The 21,411-nt window shown below is 41.1% G+C and overlaps 1 protein-coding gene across 2 annotated transcripts in view; it reads right to left on the reverse strand.

Annotated features, from left to right (window-relative positions):
- Positions 1-1,167: 1,167 nt before the first annotated feature.
- The window catches only part of aida (axin interactor, dorsalization associated), a 30,436-nt gene continuing 10,192 nt past the window's right edge, over positions 1,168-21,411 (reverse strand). The window contains exons 2-11 of one of the 2 annotated variants that reach the window (XM_028820941.2): positions 19,610-19,676; positions 15,696-15,749; positions 15,284-15,338; positions 12,001-12,064; positions 11,242-11,345; positions 9,020-9,031; positions 5,947-6,069; positions 2,253-2,375; positions 2,014-2,131; positions 1,168-1,450 (exon numbers count right to left, since the gene is read on the reverse strand). In XM_028820941.2, coding sequence (XP_028676774.1) covers positions 1,354-1,450; positions 2,014-2,131; positions 2,253-2,375; positions 5,947-6,069; positions 9,020-9,031; positions 11,242-11,345; positions 12,001-12,064; positions 15,284-15,338; positions 15,696-15,749; positions 19,610-19,676 — 817 coding nt within the window. In that variant the 3' untranslated portion in view covers positions 1,168-1,353. The remainder of the gene's footprint in view (positions 1,451-2,013; positions 2,132-2,252; positions 2,376-5,946; positions 6,070-9,019; positions 9,032-11,241; positions 11,346-12,000; positions 12,065-15,283; positions 15,339-15,695; positions 15,750-19,609; positions 19,677-21,411) is intronic. The other variant, XM_028820942.2, reaches the window with a different exon arrangement.

Here is a 21,411-nt window from a genome sequence, read left to right on the forward strand (position 1 = left end):
CTGGCAGAAAGGCAAAACAAAACCCCCATGGGACTGGCTGGGCCCTGCTGACACCTTACCTTATGAATGTGGACAGAGCCTGTCCTGGGGGACTTCTCAGTAGATGGGTTTATGGGGACCATCCTTTAATTTACAAGAAACTTTTCTGCCTACCACGTTGCTGCTACTTAAAATTGTTGATTTTCCAGAACATGTCACACAGTTGGCAAGTGAAATTGTGACAGATTACCATTTTAGACAGATAGACTTCACGTCTTCCACGGGCATGGTTGCCAGAAAGCACAATGTGTCATATACATAGTCTTCTACATGTGCATGTGTGTACTTCATTGGGAAATTATTTATTAAAACTCAAGATTTTGGCAAATACTAAAAGCATTTTTGCAGAAGAGATAATCGAAAAAATTAACAGAAGCAAATAAATTAACACTGTACGTTACACTGTTACTGAACACATTGCAAAGATTAAATAGAAATCTCCTTTGTGATGACCATGGCTTTGATCCTGTTTCATGTGACTTTAATTTTCTGTATTATTTTTAATCACAGTATTCAGGAATATTTATGAAAACACCTGTCCTCCACAAAACCATTAGATATAAAAAAAATGAAATATTTTTAGAATGAACATGTAGACTTTTACAGCCAGCTGTATCCAAATAAACAGTACCAGGAAGAATCCACACAATGTCAGCCAAAACCAATGAAAAAAAAAAAAAAAAATCACAAACAAAAGTTGCATTTAATATAAAAGTGTTATATATATATATATATATATATATATATATATATATATATATATATATATGTATATATATATATATATATATATATGTATATATATGTATATGTTTAGGGCAGGCATTTCTCAAAGGTTTAGGCGACAGTGGTTTACCCAGATCTTCAGTGAGCTCACTCAGACGCTCCCTCGTCCACAGGCCGTACAGCACGCTCATGCGTCTCCGCTCACATGGTACTGACAGGTATTTGATGCTGGTGTGTCACAAGGATGCTCATCCGTCTACTTCTGAGCTATGGAGTCCACCAGACTTGATATAATCGGTTTTCCCACAGGACTTTTTCAAAACCACACATCTGCACTCCAATGCGGGCCTTTAATTTAAAAACATTATTTAGCATCCCATAAACAGATAAATTTCTCAATCCAGCAAGAAACTGCATGAGGACAACAGAACTGATGGCAGGTGGTCATTGTAGGAAATTTCATTTTCATGATGTGAAGAATGTGGAAAAAAAAAAAATCAGTCTCCCGGCGGTCTCTGCTACATACAGCTACTGTGGCGGGGAGGTGTCAGTTGGTTTGTTCATACGTGTTACAGCCAAGATCCAAGGTTAGTCTTTGTGCAATGTCTGATGAAGGTGAAGATAAAGTGGTTTCTTTGTCAGTAAATGTAGCTTCTTCCTTTTGAAATCTGTTGGCTTCTTATAGCTGTGAAACAATGACAATAAAAGCTTGTTAGAAACGGTAGCAGCCAGATTACTCAATTCCAACAAAACCTTCAGAAAAACACTACTGCGTTTTCATTGAAAAACTGGCAACATTTCTTCAATCCAACTTCTGTCATAATTTGAGGTAACAAACCTTCTTTTCCCTAAACGGAAATGTGCAGTTCAGTTTATTCTTGTTTAGTGCTCTTCAGTAAGTGCAGGTCACAGAGTGCCGTGACAGATAAAATTCAATTCTTGACTACGAATTACATAATGAGTACATAAAGACCCAAAGTAGTCTAAAACTGAGCCCGGCACTCTTTGTCTGTTAATTGTTGATCTACAGTACGGACATTTGTTAAGACACAATCTCTTCTTCCTTGTATATAAAATAGAGACCAGAGCTCCATGCAGCTACACAAACCCCACTCATTTGCTTACAGCCATGCAAAACAAAAAATCTTATCAGTCAAAATGCATCGTTTATATCTCCATGTAAACTTCAGACATGACATCTGTCGATTACCAGACCTCTGGTCAGCGCTGACTACTACTCATACTCACAGTTCTATAACAATCGGTCCAGATTTGATCTCATCCATTTCCATGAAAGCAAAACATTTTGTACTCGTAAATCGTTTCTTGGGTTTATAGTGTTTAAACTCAAAGAAGATAGCTGCCCCTGAAAAACAGAAAATCCAACATTAAACCTGAGCAATATGCATCCATATCAGAATTGCAACAGCTCAGCAACATGGCTACAGTAAAAGTATGCCTCTTTATAAGGAGGACCCGGTACAGACCTTTCGGTAGTTTCTCAAGATGTTTCTGAATTTCTACTTCCACGTTAAAATGGATGTAGGTGTCTTCTTTCCTTGAAGCCACTGGTGTATCCTGAACTGGGTTTAAATCAATTCCATTTAGATCTGTTGGGGAACAACATCTTTGTTATTTATAGGAAAGATCGAAAACGGCATTTCCCTACTGGTGGGCCACGGCTAACTCTGGACAAAACTCAATTCACCACTTTGACGCTCGCACTCGATTCACAGTGGCAACAGATCCTGGATGACCTCCCCAATCCTCACTCTGACGATTGTGCTTAGTGATCGAATAAGACCCCCAACGCCCCCCACCTGCATTGGCAATCACTTTTGATTCACCAAGGGCGACCTTTCCACCCCCCTTCATCCCTAGCTGTTGGGTCGTGAACACATGGGCAGTGTGAAAAACTGGGCTGTAACACCAGTAAGGCAGGGAAACACTGATCTAATTACTAAGGGTTATTCCATTTCCAAAGGGAAATCACGCCAAGTGCTTAGGACCATCCCTGCACTGTTGACTTGAGAAATCCTTCTCGTATCTTTCTACATCCCTAAATTGGATTAAGCAGGCTTGATATTGTGCAGGGGCGGCACAGTGGGTAGCGCTGCTGCCTCGCAGTTGGGAGATCTGGGGACCTGGGTTCGCTTCCCGTGTCCTCCCTGCGTGGAGTTTGCATGTTTTCCCTGTGTCTGCGTGGGTTTCCTCTGGGCACTCCGGTTTCCTCCCACAGTCCAAAGACATGCAGGTTAGGTGGACTGGCGATTCTAAATTGGCCCTAGTGTGTGCTTGGTGTGTGGGTGTGTTTGTGTGTGTCCTGCGGTGGGTTGGCACCCTGCCCAGGATTGGCTCCTGCAGACCCCCGTGACCCTGTAGTTAGGAATATAGCGGGTTAGAAAATGGATGGATGGATATTGTGCAGTTGTGAAAAAGTAAGTACAACCCATGAAATGTGTGCGGTTTTTCCTTTTTTTTTTTTTAAACAAAGGGTGACGTGACAAGATTTAACCTTTGAAGGAAATGTAATTGTAAGGCAATAAAATGAAACTTTGACTTTGCAAAACTCAAAAAAACCCAAAATTGACGCATCTGCTTTTTTTTTTTTTTATTTGTGGAAAAACGGAGTCCACCCTTGGCTCTAATGGCTGGACCCTAAAGTAAGTTTATTAGAAGCAGACTCTTGAGATGGACTCTTCCACATAGAATTGTTCCAGCTGTGTGATGTTGGAGGGGTGTCTTGCAAGTCCAGTGCCCTTTTCAAATCCTCCCACAGTATCTTGGTGGAATTCAGATCTGGGTTCTCACTTGGCCATTCCAGAAAGTTTTTTTCCTTCCTTTTTTCATCGATGGATATACTGAGATGCTTAGTGTCATTGTCAAGTTTCAAGGTCCACTTTCAGTTAAGCTTCAATCTTCTGAAAGAGGGTCACACATTATCCTCAAACATCCTCTGGTACAATGAAGAATTAATAGTGGATACTGTGATGGTAAGTTGCCCAGGCCCTGATGCAGCAAAGAAGCCCTAAACCAGAACATTTCCACCACCATATATGGGTTCTTCTGGTCAAATGTTGTCTTTGGTCTTCACCAAACATGTTTTTCTGGTACCATGACCAGCAAACTCTCTTTTTGTCTTTGCCTTGTCTAGCCAGAGCACATTGTTCCGGTAGTCCTGATCTTGGCCTAGGTGTTCACGGACAAACTTTAGACTTGTCCTGATGTTCTTTCTGTTTCTTCCCAGCATACAGCTCTCATTGGTGCAGCTCCTTTCCAATGGTAGACTCAAACCTGGATGTCAATAGTGGAAAGAGCTACCTGGATGTCCTATATTGAAATGCTGGGCCTTGTAGAGACTGCTTTCAGCATTTTGCATTCTGCTCTTGGGCTGAACTTCCTGGGCTGTTGGTTAATTATTTGAAATTTTCTCCACTTGTTGATGATCTGCCAGACACTTGAAATGTTTGGGGATTTTTTTTTTAAATCCCTTCCCAGACCCCAAGGCAACTGTAACCTTCCTTCTGAAGGCATTTGTGAACTCTTTCAACCTCGACATGGTGATAACACACACTGCAACTACAAAGAGCAAAACAAACTACATGTCTGAGGTTACGGGGGCACAGGCAAGATCCTCTCTACCGATGTTCTTGTCATCTACACCCGATTCTAATTGGAGCGATAAATGTATGGTTGACTTCCCTTTTCCACAGGAAATATTTGCATTTATGTTTGTTTAGTTTATACATTGGGAATAGAAAATGTAAATGGGGCATGATGTTTTGTTATATTACATCACCTTTATGTATAGATACTGTTTAAAATGAGCATCAAATCTGGATATGCCCACCTAAGGTAAAGAAAAAACACAGTTCATTGAGTGTACCTCATTTTTTTACATGACTGAAAGGGGTGGACAACAGTAAGAAATGGACCCAATTATTATGTTAGAAATGCCAATCAGCTGAATAATGTGCCAAACAGCCTGAGATGACTGCAGACATCACAATGGTGTGATTAAGGAAACCCTTGAATAGAAAAGTGAATAAGCAGGCATTAGCTCCCTTTGTTTTGTGCAAATTTATGGACCACCACAGAAGTCATTGGAATATGAGGAATATCATAGCAGGGGAGTGTGTACAGTAGGCCGGGTGGCAGAAGGGGGGCCTCCTGTTTCATTTTTTGAATGGCGCTTGTGTCACCAACCACGGCTGTCCCTTTAATAATATGATAGGATGCAGGGGTGAAGAGAGAGAGAGAGAGAACTTTTAGTCCCCAGGGCGAAACTTTGGCAAGAATGTGTGGGCCTACTCGAGAGAGAGCTTTACAGAGTCCAGATTGTGGACCTTAATGGAGCCTTCATTAACCTTGAATGAACTCCTGGGTGAGTTTTAATGGCAGCTTCCTCTCAGCAGCTCACCGAACTTGGAGTCGGGAGATCAATTACAGGGAAGGCTCATTTGGCAGGGCCATAGTCCAGCAAGAAAGTGCGGAGAGTCAAAAAATAAAAGATTAGAAGTCAACTAGGAGAGTGTTAGTGCTCGAGCTCCATTGTTTGGAAATTTCAGCACACCTGATAAAAGGCAATTCAAACTTTAGTCAGGCGTGGGGCAATCTGGTTTAGTTATATGCTAATAAAATATATGATTGCATGTGCATCTATGCAAATTTATACAAACACATCATACAGCGCACTAGAAACGGATTAAGTGTGTGTTTACTTAAAGCTACGTATCACAATATAATATAGAGTCAATTGCTCAAGCTTTTAAGAAGTTGCCAAAGGCTGTTCAAATAAATGCAGGTAGTGAAAAGAATAAATCGGCAGAAAAAAAAAAAAAGTAACGGAGAGTTTTAAGGAAGATCATGGCTTATAATACAAATGGAAGTTAACATACTAGCCCTCTGATCAATTTTTCTCAGGTTTGCTGAAGATAATGCATACCTGACATAAAAAAGATAAAACGATTTGGCCACAAGTATGTGGATACCCCCCCCCCCCCCCCACCCAAATAACAGAGGCCAGGCGCTTCAGCCACACCCTTTGTTAACGGGTGCATCAAAGAGCACACAGCATTGACAAACGTGTTCCAACGTGAATTATTAATGAACAAGTGGAACTTCTAGCCATTACTAACGAGACAAGCTTTGTGTAATAAAATTAGGGGTAAACAACCATACCCTTTATGCTGACAGTTACGTAAGGATCAATACACTGTCCGGCATCTTTCAGTCCAATCTTCTCAATTTTGATGGTAAGTAGAGTCATTCCTGGTTCTGAAGGCAAACGTGGCAACAAAGTACCTGATAAAAGCAAATCATTTTCCTGTTAGCTTTCTGAAATATTAAATTACCCAGTTGCCACATTTTCTCATGCATATTGCATAAAAGACAAACAGTTAATTATAAGACACAATCTTTGCTTCAGTATTTTATTGCTTGTGTTCCCATCACGAAGCTCCAGAGACCTGAATTCTGCCCTCGGCCCACTTGCTGACATTCCCCCCGTGTTCTTGTAATTTATGCCCTGCTGACATGGTTTCTATCTTCTTTTCAAAGATGTGCATGTCATGTTAATCCGGCATTGTAAACTAATCCAGTACTCATATCTGTGTGTGGGGGGACCCTTGAGCCATCAAGAGTCGACTCCAGCCTTGTGCCTAACAGCTCTTTGGTAACTGTTAAAAAAAAGGATGGGTGGACAGACAGAGGGCCAAGATTCTTTCATGCTATTTTGTTTTAAAGGTTTTTTCATTGTGTAGTGTGTTCTGACCATACAAACAGGACGGCATGTAAAATAACATTATGCTGCAAAAATGAAGAATATTTCTATGTGGCAGTCTAAGGTAACTCATCTTCAACTAAAACACATAATGGCATGTAAACAGAACGCTTTTAAGCCAGTTCTACAAGAAACTGAAACTAAGCCGTTAGTTGAGTCAAGCGACAGTGAGGACAACGTGAACTGGTCACCTGACGTTGACATTGAAAGTCGAAACTGCCGTATGAGGCACCTTACAACTGAACAATTGTATGTGAAATATACAAAACGTTCATTATACCGAGGACAAATAAATGCAAAGCTTAAAAGAACGAACACCTAGCAGCTGAATTTAAACAACATAATAAGACATTGTGAGAGCTTTAGAGGAGCTTAAGGAGCACATGAAGGCAATATATTAAATATTGTCACACTATGTACAGCCTCAGCATTGGAAAGTGAATATGGCTTCATGATAGTAGAGTCGTAGCGCAGCACACCATCCATATTGGCACTGAATGTGTTGATTCCAGCTATGAACATCAAATCCTAACTCCTCTCTGTTCAAAAGGTCTTTGCAGTCATCCTTGCTTTATTCTAAATATACACTCGCTGAGCAAATTATTTGGAGCACGACCGTAATACTGAACAAGGCCTCCCTTTTGCTTTCAAAACAGCCTTACTTCTTTGTGGCATGGATTCCACAAGGAGTTTTTGGTCTGTGTTGTCATGATGGCACTGGGCAGTTTCTGTACATTGAGGACGTGAATCTCCCGTTCTGCCACATCCCAAAGGAGTTCAACTGGATTCAGATCCGATGACTGGGATGGCCAGTAAGGAACAATGAACTCCTTGTCATGTTCATGAAACCAATATGAGACATTCTGCAAGTAGCCATTAGAAGATGGGTAAATTGCGACCATGAAGGGATGAACATGGTGGGCTCAATACTCAGATAGGCTCTGGCATTCAAGTGATAACTGGTTGGTATTAACTGACACCACCACCACCCACCTGGACTGTTGAGACAAGGCTGGTTGCACACATGGGCACCAAATCCTGACTCTACCGTTGGTGTGCCTCAGTAGAAATTGAGATTCGTTAGACCAGGCTGTGCTTTTCCAGTTTTCAGCTGTCCAGTATTAGAAGGCCAGTGCCTACTGCAGTCTCAGCTTTCTGTTCTTGACTGCCAGGAGTGGAACCTGAACTGGTCTTCTCTGCTGTAGTAACTCATCTGTCTTGGAGTTTGATTTTTTTTACTCATCACAATTGCACAGTGTGGTTATCAGAGTTACCATAATCTTTCTGTCCGCTCCAACCACTCTGGCTATTCTCCCCTGACTTCTCTCGGTCCACAGGATTTTTTTATTTTGGTTTTCACATCATTCTGATTAAACTCCAGAGATGGTTGTGTGTGAAAACTCTCAGGAGATCAGCAGTTCAAGAAATACACAAATCGGCCCATCGTGTGGCACCAACAATCATGTTGTGGCCCAAAGTCTCTGAGGTCACGTTGTGTCCCCATTCCAGTGTTTGATGTGAACATGGACTGAAGCTCCCGAGTTGCACTGCTGCCACGTAATTGACTGATTAGATAATAAGCAGGTGTACGGGTGTTCAAAATAATTTGCTCAGTGAGTGTTTATACCGCATTAATAATTAATAAATATCTGGGAGTGCAGCTGGATGATAAATTAGACTGGACTGCCAATACTGATGCTCTGTGCAAGAAAGGACAGAGCCGGTTATACTTCCTTAGAAGGCTGGCGTCCTTCAACATCTGTAATAAGATGCTGCAGATGTTCTATCAAACAGTTGTGGTGAGCGCCCTCTTCTACACAGTGGTGTGCTGGGGAGGCAGCATTAAGAGGAAAGACGCCTCACGTCTGGACAAACTGGTGAGGATGGCAGGCTCTATTGTTGGCATGGAGCTGGACAGTTTAACATCTGTGGCAGAGCGAAGGGCGCTCAGCAGGCTCCTATCAATTATGGAGAATCCACTGCATCCACTAAATAGGATCATCTCCAGACAGAAGAGCAGCTTCAGCGACAGACTGCTGTCACTGTCCTGCTCCACTGACAGATTGAGGAGATCGTTCCTCCCCCAAACTATGCGACTCTTTAATTCCACCCGGGGGGGTAAACGTTCATATTTAACATTATACATAGTTATTGTCTGTTTTTTCACCTGTATTATTATCATTCTTTAATTTAATATTATTTATTGTATCAGTATGCTGCTGCTGAAGAATGTGAATTTCCCATTGGGATTAATAAAGTATCTATCTATCTATCTATCTATTATCCAAGATCTAGAATTTTAATTGCTAATTTAGACAAACTGAGTTAGTGGATTTGTTCCTCCAATAACAAAAATGAAGTACATTCATGCATGTAAAGCACTGTCTTATAAAGAAAAAAAACACTAAATTTTAAAGTAGAAAATTATAATCAAACAGTAACAGCAAAACAGAAAAATAATTTTTATCATACCTTCTAAGGCTCCTGTGGGTGCAACAGGCAGTTAGGAAAGTGAAGGATGAAGCCATGCATAGGACCAACAGAAATGAGCATGAAACAAAAATAATGGTAGAAATTATGCAGCATCAATGCAACACACAAAAAAGCAGCATTTAGACTTAATTAATGAAAGTGCGTATTGTTTATTAGAGACTACCGCACAAAACAAGACTTAGAAGACGAGTACCTAAAATGCTCATCTGCTACTCTTACAGCTGCATTATTAATATACACTGACAATACAAACTGTAACAGACGCAGACAATAATAATGCTAATGTAAGTAAGCTCATAAATACATAAGCGGTAAAGAAATGAAGCTGATGAGAAGTAGAGGCAAGGCAAAGAAACAGCAGAGTGGTCTTCTTTAGGAATAGTTGTTAACTTGTAGAATTCACTGATATATACACACATACAGGTCAAATCGAGTTACAGTGAATACCGAAATAACAAAATTTTCACAAAATCAATTACTTTTTGTGGACCCGGACAAACATTAACAAAATATTATGTTAAAAAATCTTATTTTAACGAAATGTAAATCTCAGAATAACGAGTGTTTTTTCAATCAAAAATGGCCACCGCAGATAATAATGTGATGCAAAAAATACTTAATGCTGCTCCTACGCTTTCCGCGGTGAGTCCCGGGAGAACTATGGCAGGTTGTCTCAAAGAGAGAGAGACAGTCTGTTGTGAAATTTCCGGTCCTGGGTAGGCTCGGCGAGAGTGTGGATGTGACATCATCCACATAACTGTATTCTGAATCATTACTCCGAGTGTCCGCGTTGGTAGTTGTGTTGTGTTCAGATACCGTACTGTTCGAGTTTGAGTTTCATAGCGCCTCTCAAAGTTTTCTTTGAGATGAACAAAAAAAGTGAGAAACAACGTCAATTTACACTGAAAGAAAAATGAACAATCCTGGGAAACATTGATTCCGGAATGAAGAAAAATGACGGGGCAAAAGCATTTTGGAATCGGCCTTCATCTTCATCTAATGACTAGTTTTCATTCTGTATTTTCATACCTATATTTCTATTAAAAAAGTTACATCTAACGTCTCATTTTCAAATTAAATATTTTTTGTAGTTAAAGTAGTGCTTTTTTTTTTTTTTTTTTTTTTTTTTTAATAAAGGTATTGTCAAGTTAGGGTCACAGATTAACAATAGGTCCAGGTTTCCAAGGAAAATACAGGTACTTTATTACTGTATAGAGAAGGCAGGAACAGTTTCAAGACTTCATTTGAAATAGGAGTTGTTAGGAGCCGCGACACAGGCGACCATCCTGCTTCAGCTCCCATCGTCGGATTAGAATAACACCAGCAGCTTGGAATCACCACTCTGGCAGACGTGGTCTGGAGAAGAATGTTAAACATCGTGCGAGAAGCACTTATGCGGTAACTGTTCCTACAATGGACAACCAACAACTTTCCTCTTCCTTGTTTTTAGTGTTTACCAGACAAGGCAGAGCAGAAACGGAGCTGTCCTTGTGCTGCTGCCGTTAGACGTGGCAAATTGACGGCGACCCCAGTCACAATACTCTACGTATTTTCCCCATATTCATTATGACAAAATTGGCGTTATAATTAAATATTTTTATCGTCCCGTAAGTTTCGTTATAATGGGATTCCACCTGTACATATGTATATGTATATAGTGATAAAGTTATGGAAGTTAAAAAAAAAAATAAAAACATAACCAAGAGATTTCTCATAAAATAAACAGTCAAAAGAAGACAATGATAATGAGAGTTATAATACATATTCACAAAGTAGAGGAATGGCTAGAATTATTTTCAGCATGGCTCCTTCATAACCCGAAGAAGGCTGACCTGTTAACCCTCGAGACTCTAAGGTGGTGTCCATAAAATCGAGCTGCGTTTTTATTTCTCTTTCCATTTGCAATGTTGCCTCCACATGAACAACTAAAACACTGTACAGGCTGTGCCAAATAGTCCTAGATGTCTACACTTGGAACAATAAAAATTAGAACTGAAAGTGGATTCTCGCACCCACACTTTGTGAATTTATTATATAGAAACATCACTCTTGTTGTTCAAATGAGACACTGCTGTGTTTTATGGATGTTCCTTCTCAGCAAGCATCAACTGTCATAATTGTTTAAAATCAGAACATATTCACCTCTTATCTACAAATTAATTTATTAAATTAATTAAGGAATGAAATCAAGAGTATGTTACCTGGCACTCTGATGGGAAAGGAATCTGGAGAGCCTGCTCCAGCCCCTCCATCATCCTCCTCTTCAAGTTCTAGATTTTCTTCTTCTCCCGGAGCCAGTATTTTCCTAATTTTCAAAAAGTAAGTAAGTATCAATGTGTCAGTTAGTCAATGTGCACAGCGGAATCATCGGATTTTGCATATCTTAGAGGTCCATAGAGGGGTAGATCCCTAGTAAGAACATCTTATTTGTAATCACAAATATCTGAAAATCACCAACAAGAATCCCCTAACATGTTTAAGATTATAATCTGTCATTCTGGGAGTGGCACTCAGAGGGCTAGGACACTCTGATAGGGGTCCACAGAGGGCTAGCTCCCTAGTAAAAAGAATTAAATATCAAAAATATGATCAAATTCGTGATCAGCAGCATAAAATGACACTCCAATATATCCAAACTCATTTCTATAACTGATCTCTTTCTGGATAACTGTCATGTGGCTTATACAACACAAGTAACGTCATTATTTTTCCGTGGACGCTTTTCACATCGTTTACTGTCGTACACCACTGGTCACCATTGGCTTCTAGTTTATCGTAAACTTTTTTTCTCTGCATTCTGCATGAAAACGTGAGATTAAACATTTTTCTTGGCCACCACGACAAACTACATGGAGTAAGTAAGATATATATATAAAAAAGTTATTTTTGAATGGAGTATTCCTTTAAGAACAAAACACACATGCAGGAATCACACAAGTAGCAAATTGAAACATTTGTACCTTAGTGGGACAGGCTGCACATCAAATGGGAAGTCTTTCTTGTAAGTCAGAATGTTCTTGATAACTACATCAAAACAAAGAAAGAAATAAGATTAAATGCTACACAATAACATTTACAAACCAAACCAGAGAATTGCAGTCATCCCAGCACTCTCGTTCGCTGTTAGTGTGTTGAATAACAGACACCGCACAGTATCTGCTTCAACGATATGGCCGGGCAGTTTCTCCCATTCTTTCATTTCCAGGGTATAAATATTTTCTCCATATGACATCAGCAAATTTCAATTTATTTGTAATAAGCGGTTAAATAAACGAGTGTGAGTCAAAAATTATCTGCACCCCGGCTGTAAAATTTATTTTGATCAACTTTCAGAAAAGACAAATCCCTCATTTTTCGACATAATCTCCCTGCTTTTCAGTGCACTCTGTCCATCTGTCAACAAGCTTTTGTATTTCTTCACTAAAAAATGTTTTAGGCTGAGCCAAGAGCCACAAATGCACCGCTGTCTCCACCTCTTCATCAGACATGAATCTTCATCCTCGAAGGGCTTCTTCCAAAACCCAAGTCTGTCGTGGATTATTGCATAGGCAGAGCCATGGCTGATTTGACACATCATCTACTGTCACTTGTTTATTCAACAGAATCGTTTCACATGCGCACTCAATGTTGTCATCAGTCGTGGATGGGCGTCCAGCTCCTTCTTCATGGCTGACACGTGTGACCTTCCTTGAACTTCTCTATCCATTCATACACACTTCTTTGTGACAAAACACTTTCTCCATACTGTTCACAAAGTCTTCGATAAATAGCAGCACCAGGCACATCCTCAGACCACAAAAAAACAAATCACTGCACGTCGCTCTTCTTTTGTACAAATCACAAGTGGGGCAGCCATTGATTCTTGCACCGCAGTTACCAATGATCGGACGTAACACGTTCACACCTGACACAGCAGTGACCTCTTGCAGAAAGACAGTGCCGCCAACACAAGTTTGAATATATATATATATATATATATATATATATTCAATATACTGTGTGTGTGTATATATATATATATATATATATATATATATATATATATATATATAGTGCGGATCATTTTTAACTCGCCTTCATACATTTATACATCTACCACGTAACACAGTGTATGTAGTCAGCAAACTGTTAAACCTTTCACATTATACTTTCAGTCTGTAAAAACACACCAAATTGCCTAACTTTTTGTATATAAATAAAGGAACATAAAACAAATATGTAATAATAAAACTAACACACTTCAAATAACAAAGTAATATGTCCATTAATTCTGAGCCAGGATCAATTTCAAGTCACCAATAAACATGGGCGTCTTTTGGGGTGTGGAAGAAAAACGGTACCCAGTGCAAAATCCACCCAGACTACAAGTGGGCACTGAACTAGAGCCTTGAATTGGGAGAGCGGATACTGCGCTATGTTTTCATCTCGCAAAGCCATCAGGTCGTTGTTCATTTTGAAATAAACGTTCATAAAAAGGTCAAATAGATAAGAAGGTTCAAAATTTATGAAAATGAGTGAATAAAACAGAAAACTATTAACCATCCATCTTTGAAATGTTGTGTGAGTGAGTGTCTGGCTGACAAAACGCGGCCTGATTAAGACAACTAAAAAGGTCAGTGTCGTAATGCCAGGGGCCAGTATGTGGACTTCTCACAAGGTGACCCAGCCCCAACCTTGAAAACTAAATGGGAGAAGTGGCTGCGAGGTGAGAGGAGAAGACCTCAGGGCCAAAAGAATGAGTAAAAGAGAGAGAAGAGAGAGTGTTGTGGACAATCCTGGAAAGGGAGAAGTGGAAGAGCCTCCCTATGGTGGTAAGAAGGTTGTAGTGGCGACAAAAGATGAGGGCTGAGCTCGAGCTCAGGTGTTGTCACCAGGAAGTTCTCTGCCCACACCGCTCAGAAACAGTCTCTTTACTGCTGATTAGAAAAGTTCTCCTGTTAAGCTCACGCTGCAAGGAAACCACTTCTGAGCCAGACGTTGTAGGTTGAAGCCCGACCACCGGCCGTTCACCACTGTGTAAATCTTCAGACTGATAGGCCTCGTGCTGCAAGTCCACATCAACTCATTTGCCGAAGAGGATGGGATTTATGCTGCGGACGGGTGGAGAATAATGGCTATGCTGTGCAGAAAGGTGAGGGCTGACATAGAGGGAGAAGAGCTCAGATGGCATCACCAGGACGCTCTCCACCCACACCGTACTTAAAGTTTTTCTGCAGGCGACTAAAGAAATTCTCCCATTAGCTCAGTCTGCAAGGAAACCGCTTCTGCGCCAGACGTTGCAGGTTCGTGACTGTCCACCGACTGTTTGCCAATGTGCAATTCTTCAATTGAGATGCTTCGCAGTGCAGTTCAAACGTGTTTGAAAACCACAGAGGCAGGGCTGTTCACTATAAACTTTGTACTTTTTGTTGTTGCTGTGTTTCTTTCTCCTTTAGTATTTTCTTAATAAATGCACAATAATATATATTGTTTTGTTGCATTCCTCCTTCCCCTTTTAGTACGTTAAGCAAGAGGACTGTGAGGACTGTCAACAAAACTGATCACTTCCATGGTGTCTCCTCGTGATACATCCACCAGCTCTTCTAGTGCCACAATCCATTCTTCACCATATAATTATCTTCATGACCCACCAGAAGGGAGGGAGGACCCCCTTCATTGTCACAGTGAGGGGGAGGTCCCCTTGGTGAACTGAACACGACTCTCAGAGTATGGGGTTCAATCAGCGTGATGGTCAGCGCTGGGGGAGGACTCTGGTGAGTGGTGACCCACCACACATCCCACCATTACCTAATACCATTGTAATCAATATGTTTGCAGCCCTCAAGTGGTTTAGAAACACTGCTGTGGGGCAAAGATTCAATTTATAACAGAAAATGAAGCCAACATAGTGAGGAAGACGAAAAGTCAGAGGAGGTGAGAAAGATGAGCTTTTTGGTATCATTGAAAATGATGGCAGTAAACCAGCGACTCCACCAGGCAGACATTCATCAATACGCAAGAAGCTCAGGATTCTTAGCAGAGTTCAATTTTCACAAATTAATTACTGGATGTCATTTGTGAAAAGAAACCCAAAAAATACTGAACAAGTTTATATAACTGAAATAAATATTCACTCAAGTATTCATTTCCAATGTCGTCTTTACTATCATAGCACATGTTGAGTTCTTCAAGATTATATTCATCCTGAGGAAAAAATAAAGCACTGCTGTAAAAATATAAGATAGTGAATATGGAGATACATACTTGGTTCCAGTTTCTTTAAATCTTCCAGCTTGAACTCATCTTGGGAATGAGTAGACTATTGTAGTAGATAAAAAGAGATGTGATATATTGTTTAATTCAGCTAAAACACAGTACCACTAACAATAAAAGCATGACTGATAAAGTACAGTATTTTGCGTGCCATGGTCTATCCATCCATTCAATTGAGGACCCCTGGTCTAAAACGTCAAGATTCATCAAAATCTCAAGGTCAAACTTTTTCACGATTCCTATAATATCCTATATGAGAAAGTGAAAAAAGTCAATAGCGTGCCCAGCTCTTGTTTTTGTTTAAAATGTACATTTATTACCTTGCTGAGCACTCTGAGTAGTGAGAAAAGCGCTATATAAATGCAAAAAATTCTTCTTATTATCATCTCTTCCTTTAACCTACCTGCAATGCTGCACTCCGAAGTTCAAGGCATGTTGCAATTTTTCCTAGAGTTTTCTGTAAAGAAAAAAAGTACTCTTATTATAAATGACCATTTTAGGCATGAAAGCCAATTATGAAATACCAAAAGTGAAAAAGTAATGAAATGTAAATTTAAATGGAGAAAAGGAACCCACTTTGCTATGAAGATGATGATAGGATTTGGGAATAAACTTGGCAGTAAATGAAATGTTTTGTACTCAACCAAGACTTTGATAGATTAGTGATTAGGGGAATTTCCTCCTGCTTTAAACTTCCTTAGTGTTCTTATTTTGGATGTTAAATGTTGGCACGCCCTGCGGTGGGCTGGCACCCTGCCCAGGGTTTGTTTCCTGCCTTGCACCCAGTGTTGGCTGGGATTGGCTCCAGCAGACCCCCATGACCCTGTAGTTAGGATATAGCGGGTTGGATAATAGATGGATGGATGTTGGCACACATGCCAGATTAGATTTAATTGTTAGCTTATGGAATTGGACACATCTAAACTAGCTGCTTTATCTATGAAGCATCGACTCTCAATGGTCACTAATAAAATGAACTACCTTTAGATTATATAAACACGATAATCATATATGTGTCTAAAAATGTAATGAAAAAAAGTAGTAGTACTAGTAACAGTCCTAAAATGATGTCACACTGCGTGATGTCACCTAGTCCTAAGGTGTGTGTCACTTGCCGACTGTAGTTGCACATCTCGTTGTTGGCTCAGTGGCTTAATCTAATTTATCTTAAACATCTCTCTCTCTCTCTATTATCTATATATATATATATATATATATATAATCCAACATCTGTCTGTCTGTATGTCCATTAGATTTTGATCGGATTTTTTTCTATAATTTGCTTGAACATTCCGGCTGATTTTGCGACTTCTCTCGTTGCGCTAAGTATCACAGTTTACTTGTGCAACCGATTTATTTTTGCGAATCTGAGAGACATGCAGCGGGGCGGGACCCTCCTCACTCACATGCTAGCCTCGGGGCTTATCTTACCTCCGCTTAGCTAGTGAACGAGAGAACTACTTCACGGATTTGGATCGGGTTTTTTTCTGTAATTTGCTTGAACATTCTGGTTGATTTTGCGACTTCTCTCATCGCACTAAGTATCATAGTTCGCTTGTGGTACTGATTTATTTTTGCGAATCCGAGAGACATGCAGCAGGGCAGGGCCCTCCTCACTTATGGCGTATATTACCTCCACTTCGCTAATGAACAAGAGAACTACTTCACGGATTTGGATCGTTTTTTTTCTAGAATTTGCTTGAACATTCCGGTTGATTTTGCAACTTCTCTCATTGCACTAAGAATCAGAGTTCGCTTGCAGGAGCTAAATATTCGCACTAATCGGAGACAGAGGCTGCGGGCCGAGGGGAGGGGGAAGCGTGACATCAGAAGTGGGGAGCCGGGTGGGGCCCTCCTTGCTGTCCTATTTCACTACTACATGGGCGGAGCCACGGGGGATGGCTAGTCATTGAATAAAAAAGATCAGGGGCTGGCTGCAATATACAGACCATCCAGAAAGTATTCACAGCGCATCACTTTTTCCACATTTTGTTATGTTACAGCCTTATTCCAAAATGGATTAAATTCATTTTTTTCCTCCGAATTCTACACACAACACCCCATAATGACAACGTGAAAAAAGTTTATTTGAGGTTTTTGCAAATTTATTAAAAATAAAAAAACTGAGAAAGCACATGTCCATAAGTATTCACAGCATTTGCCATGAAGCTCAAAATTGTGCTCAGGTGCATCCAGTTTCCCCTGATCATCCTTGAGATGTTTCTGCAGCTTCATTGGAGTCCACCTGTGGTAAATTCAGTTGACTGGACATAATTTGGAAAGGCACACACCTGTCTATAGAAGGTCCCACAGTTGACAGTTCATGTCTGAGCACAAACCAAGCATGAAGTCAAAGGAATTGTCTGTAGACCTCTGAGACAGGAATGTCTCGAGGCACAAATCTGGGGAAGGTTACAGAAAAATTTCTGCTGCTTTGAAGGTCCCAATGAGCACAGTGGCCTCCATCATCCGTAAGTGGAAGAAGTTCGAAACCACCAGGACTCTTCCTAGAGCTGGCCGGCCATCTAAACTGAGTGATCAGGGGAGAGGGGCCTTAGTCAGGGAGGTGACCAAGAACCCGATGGTCACTCTGTCAGAGCTCCAGAGGTCCTCTGTGGGGAGAGGAGAACCTTCCAGAAGGACAACCATCTCTGCAGCAGTCCACCAATCAGGCCTGTATGGTAGAGTGGCCAGACGGAAGCCACTCCTTAGTAAAAGGCACATGGCAGCCCGCCTGGAATTTGCCAAAAGACACCTGAGGGACTCTCAGACCATGAGAAAGAAAATTCTCTGGTCTGATGAGACAAAGATTGAACTCTTTGGTGTGAATGCCAGGTCGTCACGTTTGGAGGAAACCTGGCACCATCCCTACAGTGAAGCATGGTGGTGGCAGCATCATGCTGTGGGGAACTGGGAGACTAGTCAGGATAAAGGGAAAGATGACTGCAGCAATGTACAGAGACATCCTAGATGAAAACCTGTTCCAGAGCGCTCTTGACCTCAGACTGGGGCGACTGTTCATCTTTCAGCAGGACAACGACCCTAAGCACACAGCCAAGATCTCAAAGGAGTGGCTTCAGGACAACTCTGTGAATGTCCTTGAGTGGCCCAGCCAGAGCCCAGACTTGAATCTGATTGAACATCTCTGGAGAGATCTTAAAATGGCTGTGCACCGACACTTCCCATCCAACCTGATGGAGATTGAGAGGTGCTGCAAAGAGGAATGGGCGAAACTGGCCAAGGATAGGTGTGCCAAGCTTGTGGCATCATATTGAAAAAGACTTGAGGCTGGAATTGCTGCTAAAGGTGCATCGACAAAGTATTGAGCAAAGGCTGTGAATACTTATGGACATGGGATTTCTCAGTTTTTTTGTTTTTAATAAATTTGCAAAAACCTCAAGTAAACTTTTTTCACGTTGTCATTATGGGGTGTTGTGTGTAGAATTCTGAGGAAAAAAATGAATTGAATCCATTTTGGAATAAGGCTGTAACATAACAAAATGTGAAAAAAGTGATGCGCTGTGAATACTTTCTGGATGCACTGTATCTGGGGGCTACAGCTTCCAATCCCCCCCCATGCCACAGGTTACATCTATATAAAGATATTATTTACACTTGCAGCTCGGGCAGGTTAAGTGACTTTATCAGGGTCACACAATGAGAGAAAATAAGAAAGCAGATCAGCAATCGTTAAGGTGTCTAATACCTCAGCCATTACATCATAAAATAGTATCAGGCAAGGATGGGTCACCAATGAATTATATTTTATCTGAGAACACAAAAACACCACATAAAACTGCAAATGATTTAATCCTTGACTTTCAATCCGACACCACGATATTTTTCAAGCACTCTCTTTAATCTTTAGCCACAGAAGTTACGTCCCATCACTGCTATCTCTGCGCCTCTCCCCAAATTCTAAAACAAAGAAGCAAACCCATGATCTGTCTTATTAAAAAACTGTCAGCTACACAAACTTTTGCTTCTCCATATCTCACAGCTTCCTGGAGCTGGCCGATAAGATTTTTCTGCGCAACTTGTGTTTGTAGAAAATCAAACTGTCAGCTTCTGAAGCAGCCAGAGAGACACGTCGTCTTTCTCACCAGGAGGTCTGCTCTGCCTGCAAAATGTTGCCACAATCGGAAAGAAGCAGTTTGTGTTTCAGACATCGTATTATTTTGACAGCTACTGTAGCCCTTAGTGCCCCTGCAGTGTACATCACATCTTAACTTTGATCGTAAAGCCTTCTGTCTTACACTTTAAACAGCACACTGGATTCAAATGAAAGCACTGTTTTTACAAAGACCTTTTTCTTACTTTTTGGTCTTCTGAGATATCAGAAGAATTTGAGGACTGGACTTCTTTCTGTAGCTGTCTTGCTAGTCTGAAGAGAAAAATATAAAAACAAAAATGTCAGACAAATATAAACCTTAAATTAATTTTAAGATATAAAGAGATGTGCACATATATACCACTGCAATCACAACATTATTTTAGTCAAGCTTCTGTTTCAGTTAAATTGTGTTTTACTAGCTGTGCTACCCGTTTAAGACGGGTGGAAATCTAAGAAATCAACGTAGACCTCCGTGTTAACGTTTGCAGTGCACCACCTATGGGAATGTATTTTGTAATAAAATTTGCTGCATTTGTCATTCCAACAGATGGTGCATCACAAACATCTATATAATAAAAGCCCAGCGCGGCGTCCGTGTCCGGGTTCCTTTTGGCTGTATAGCCGCCCCAGTAGAAAAGCCCCAGTCCTTCCCCTCTCAGAATTCCTGCTTCCCCCCCTCCGTTCTTTCCCCTTTGTGCACGTGAGTATTTCGAGCCCCGCGTCTGAGTCGGATGGTTCCCCTGGTCACCAATTCGTGTGTTTCAAGCCGCGATTTTCTATTTTCTCCCTTCCGGCCCACTATGCCTTTCCGTCTTCAGATACCCATGTGCACTTGTACCTAGGAGACCTTACGGAACAATGCCGAAACGAAAGGCAACTGAACCTGCTGCTGCGAGAGAGGACACATTACAGCATCATCACGAAGCAAAGACGCAAAGGCGTGCCAGTCGCTCGCAAGAAACGGACAGTCAGCATTCACACAGATTAGCTCAACGACGCATCTCTGCCGCACAACGAAAGGCAACTGAAACCCCTTCTGATTAGTCTGCGTCCCACACTTCGTCAATCATGGGTTTTGTTTTGAAATTTTGTTTCCCATGCAAAAATCAAATGCGGTGCGATGAAGGACCCAGTTCACGACTGGCAGCCACGTTTAAACAGGCAGTCCTTCAACTGTGGTCATCCAACGCGCAGCGTAGCGCACGCCAGGTCGCTAGTTTCTAGTAATAAAATGCATTACTACACTACACTGGCACTTCTGGGTTGGGCTGGAGACGACAAAGTGGGGCTCGCTAGTTCCTTCGATGCCCCCTTGTGCCCCTCCTACAGAATGCCAACAAGGCTGAGCCAAAGAATTCCAGTTCCCAAGATGCCCTGTGGGAATCGGTGGTGCTACCATAACCCAGGGGGGCTGCCTTGTAGCATTCATGGGGAGATAATGCCCCGTGCAGGTCATCCCCCGGTTCTTCAAGGCTATGGGCGTCCCGAGTTACACCCCTTACAATATATACACACATATTGATACACACAGTATATACATACCATATATACTCGCGTTTAAGTTCACCCACGGATGAGTCAGGGCTTGATTTTACGGTATAATTTCCGGTATTTTATAATGTCGGTTGTATAAGTCAAATGCAGAAAACTCATGCTATTGGTCCAAGAGATTGCGATATGCTAATTCCCACCTGACAGAGTAACCACGGAGCACACGGCCTTTTTCTTTTCTATGTATTGTGCCTCTGTGACCACACGGTAATACCTGAACTATTCCGAAGCAACGTTTGCACTGATTTGTGTTTTTTTTGTGTCTCACACCCTCATACCCCTTTATCATAAGAGCGTCCCTTATTTACGATGGAGCGCTCAATCAGAAGAAAACATAAAGCTGGTTTTAAATTAAAAGTTGTTGAAGTGGTGAAAGAAATTGGTAACTGAGCTGCTGCAACAAAATGCAATGTGTCTGAGGAACTGATGAGAGATTGGAGGAGACAAGAAGATG

Source organism: Erpetoichthys calabaricus, chromosome 15 (assembly GCF_900747795.2).
Source record: "Erpetoichthys calabaricus chromosome 15, fErpCal1.3, whole genome shotgun sequence".
NCBI lineage: Eukaryota > Metazoa > Chordata > Cladistia > Polypteriformes > Polypteridae > Erpetoichthys > Erpetoichthys calabaricus.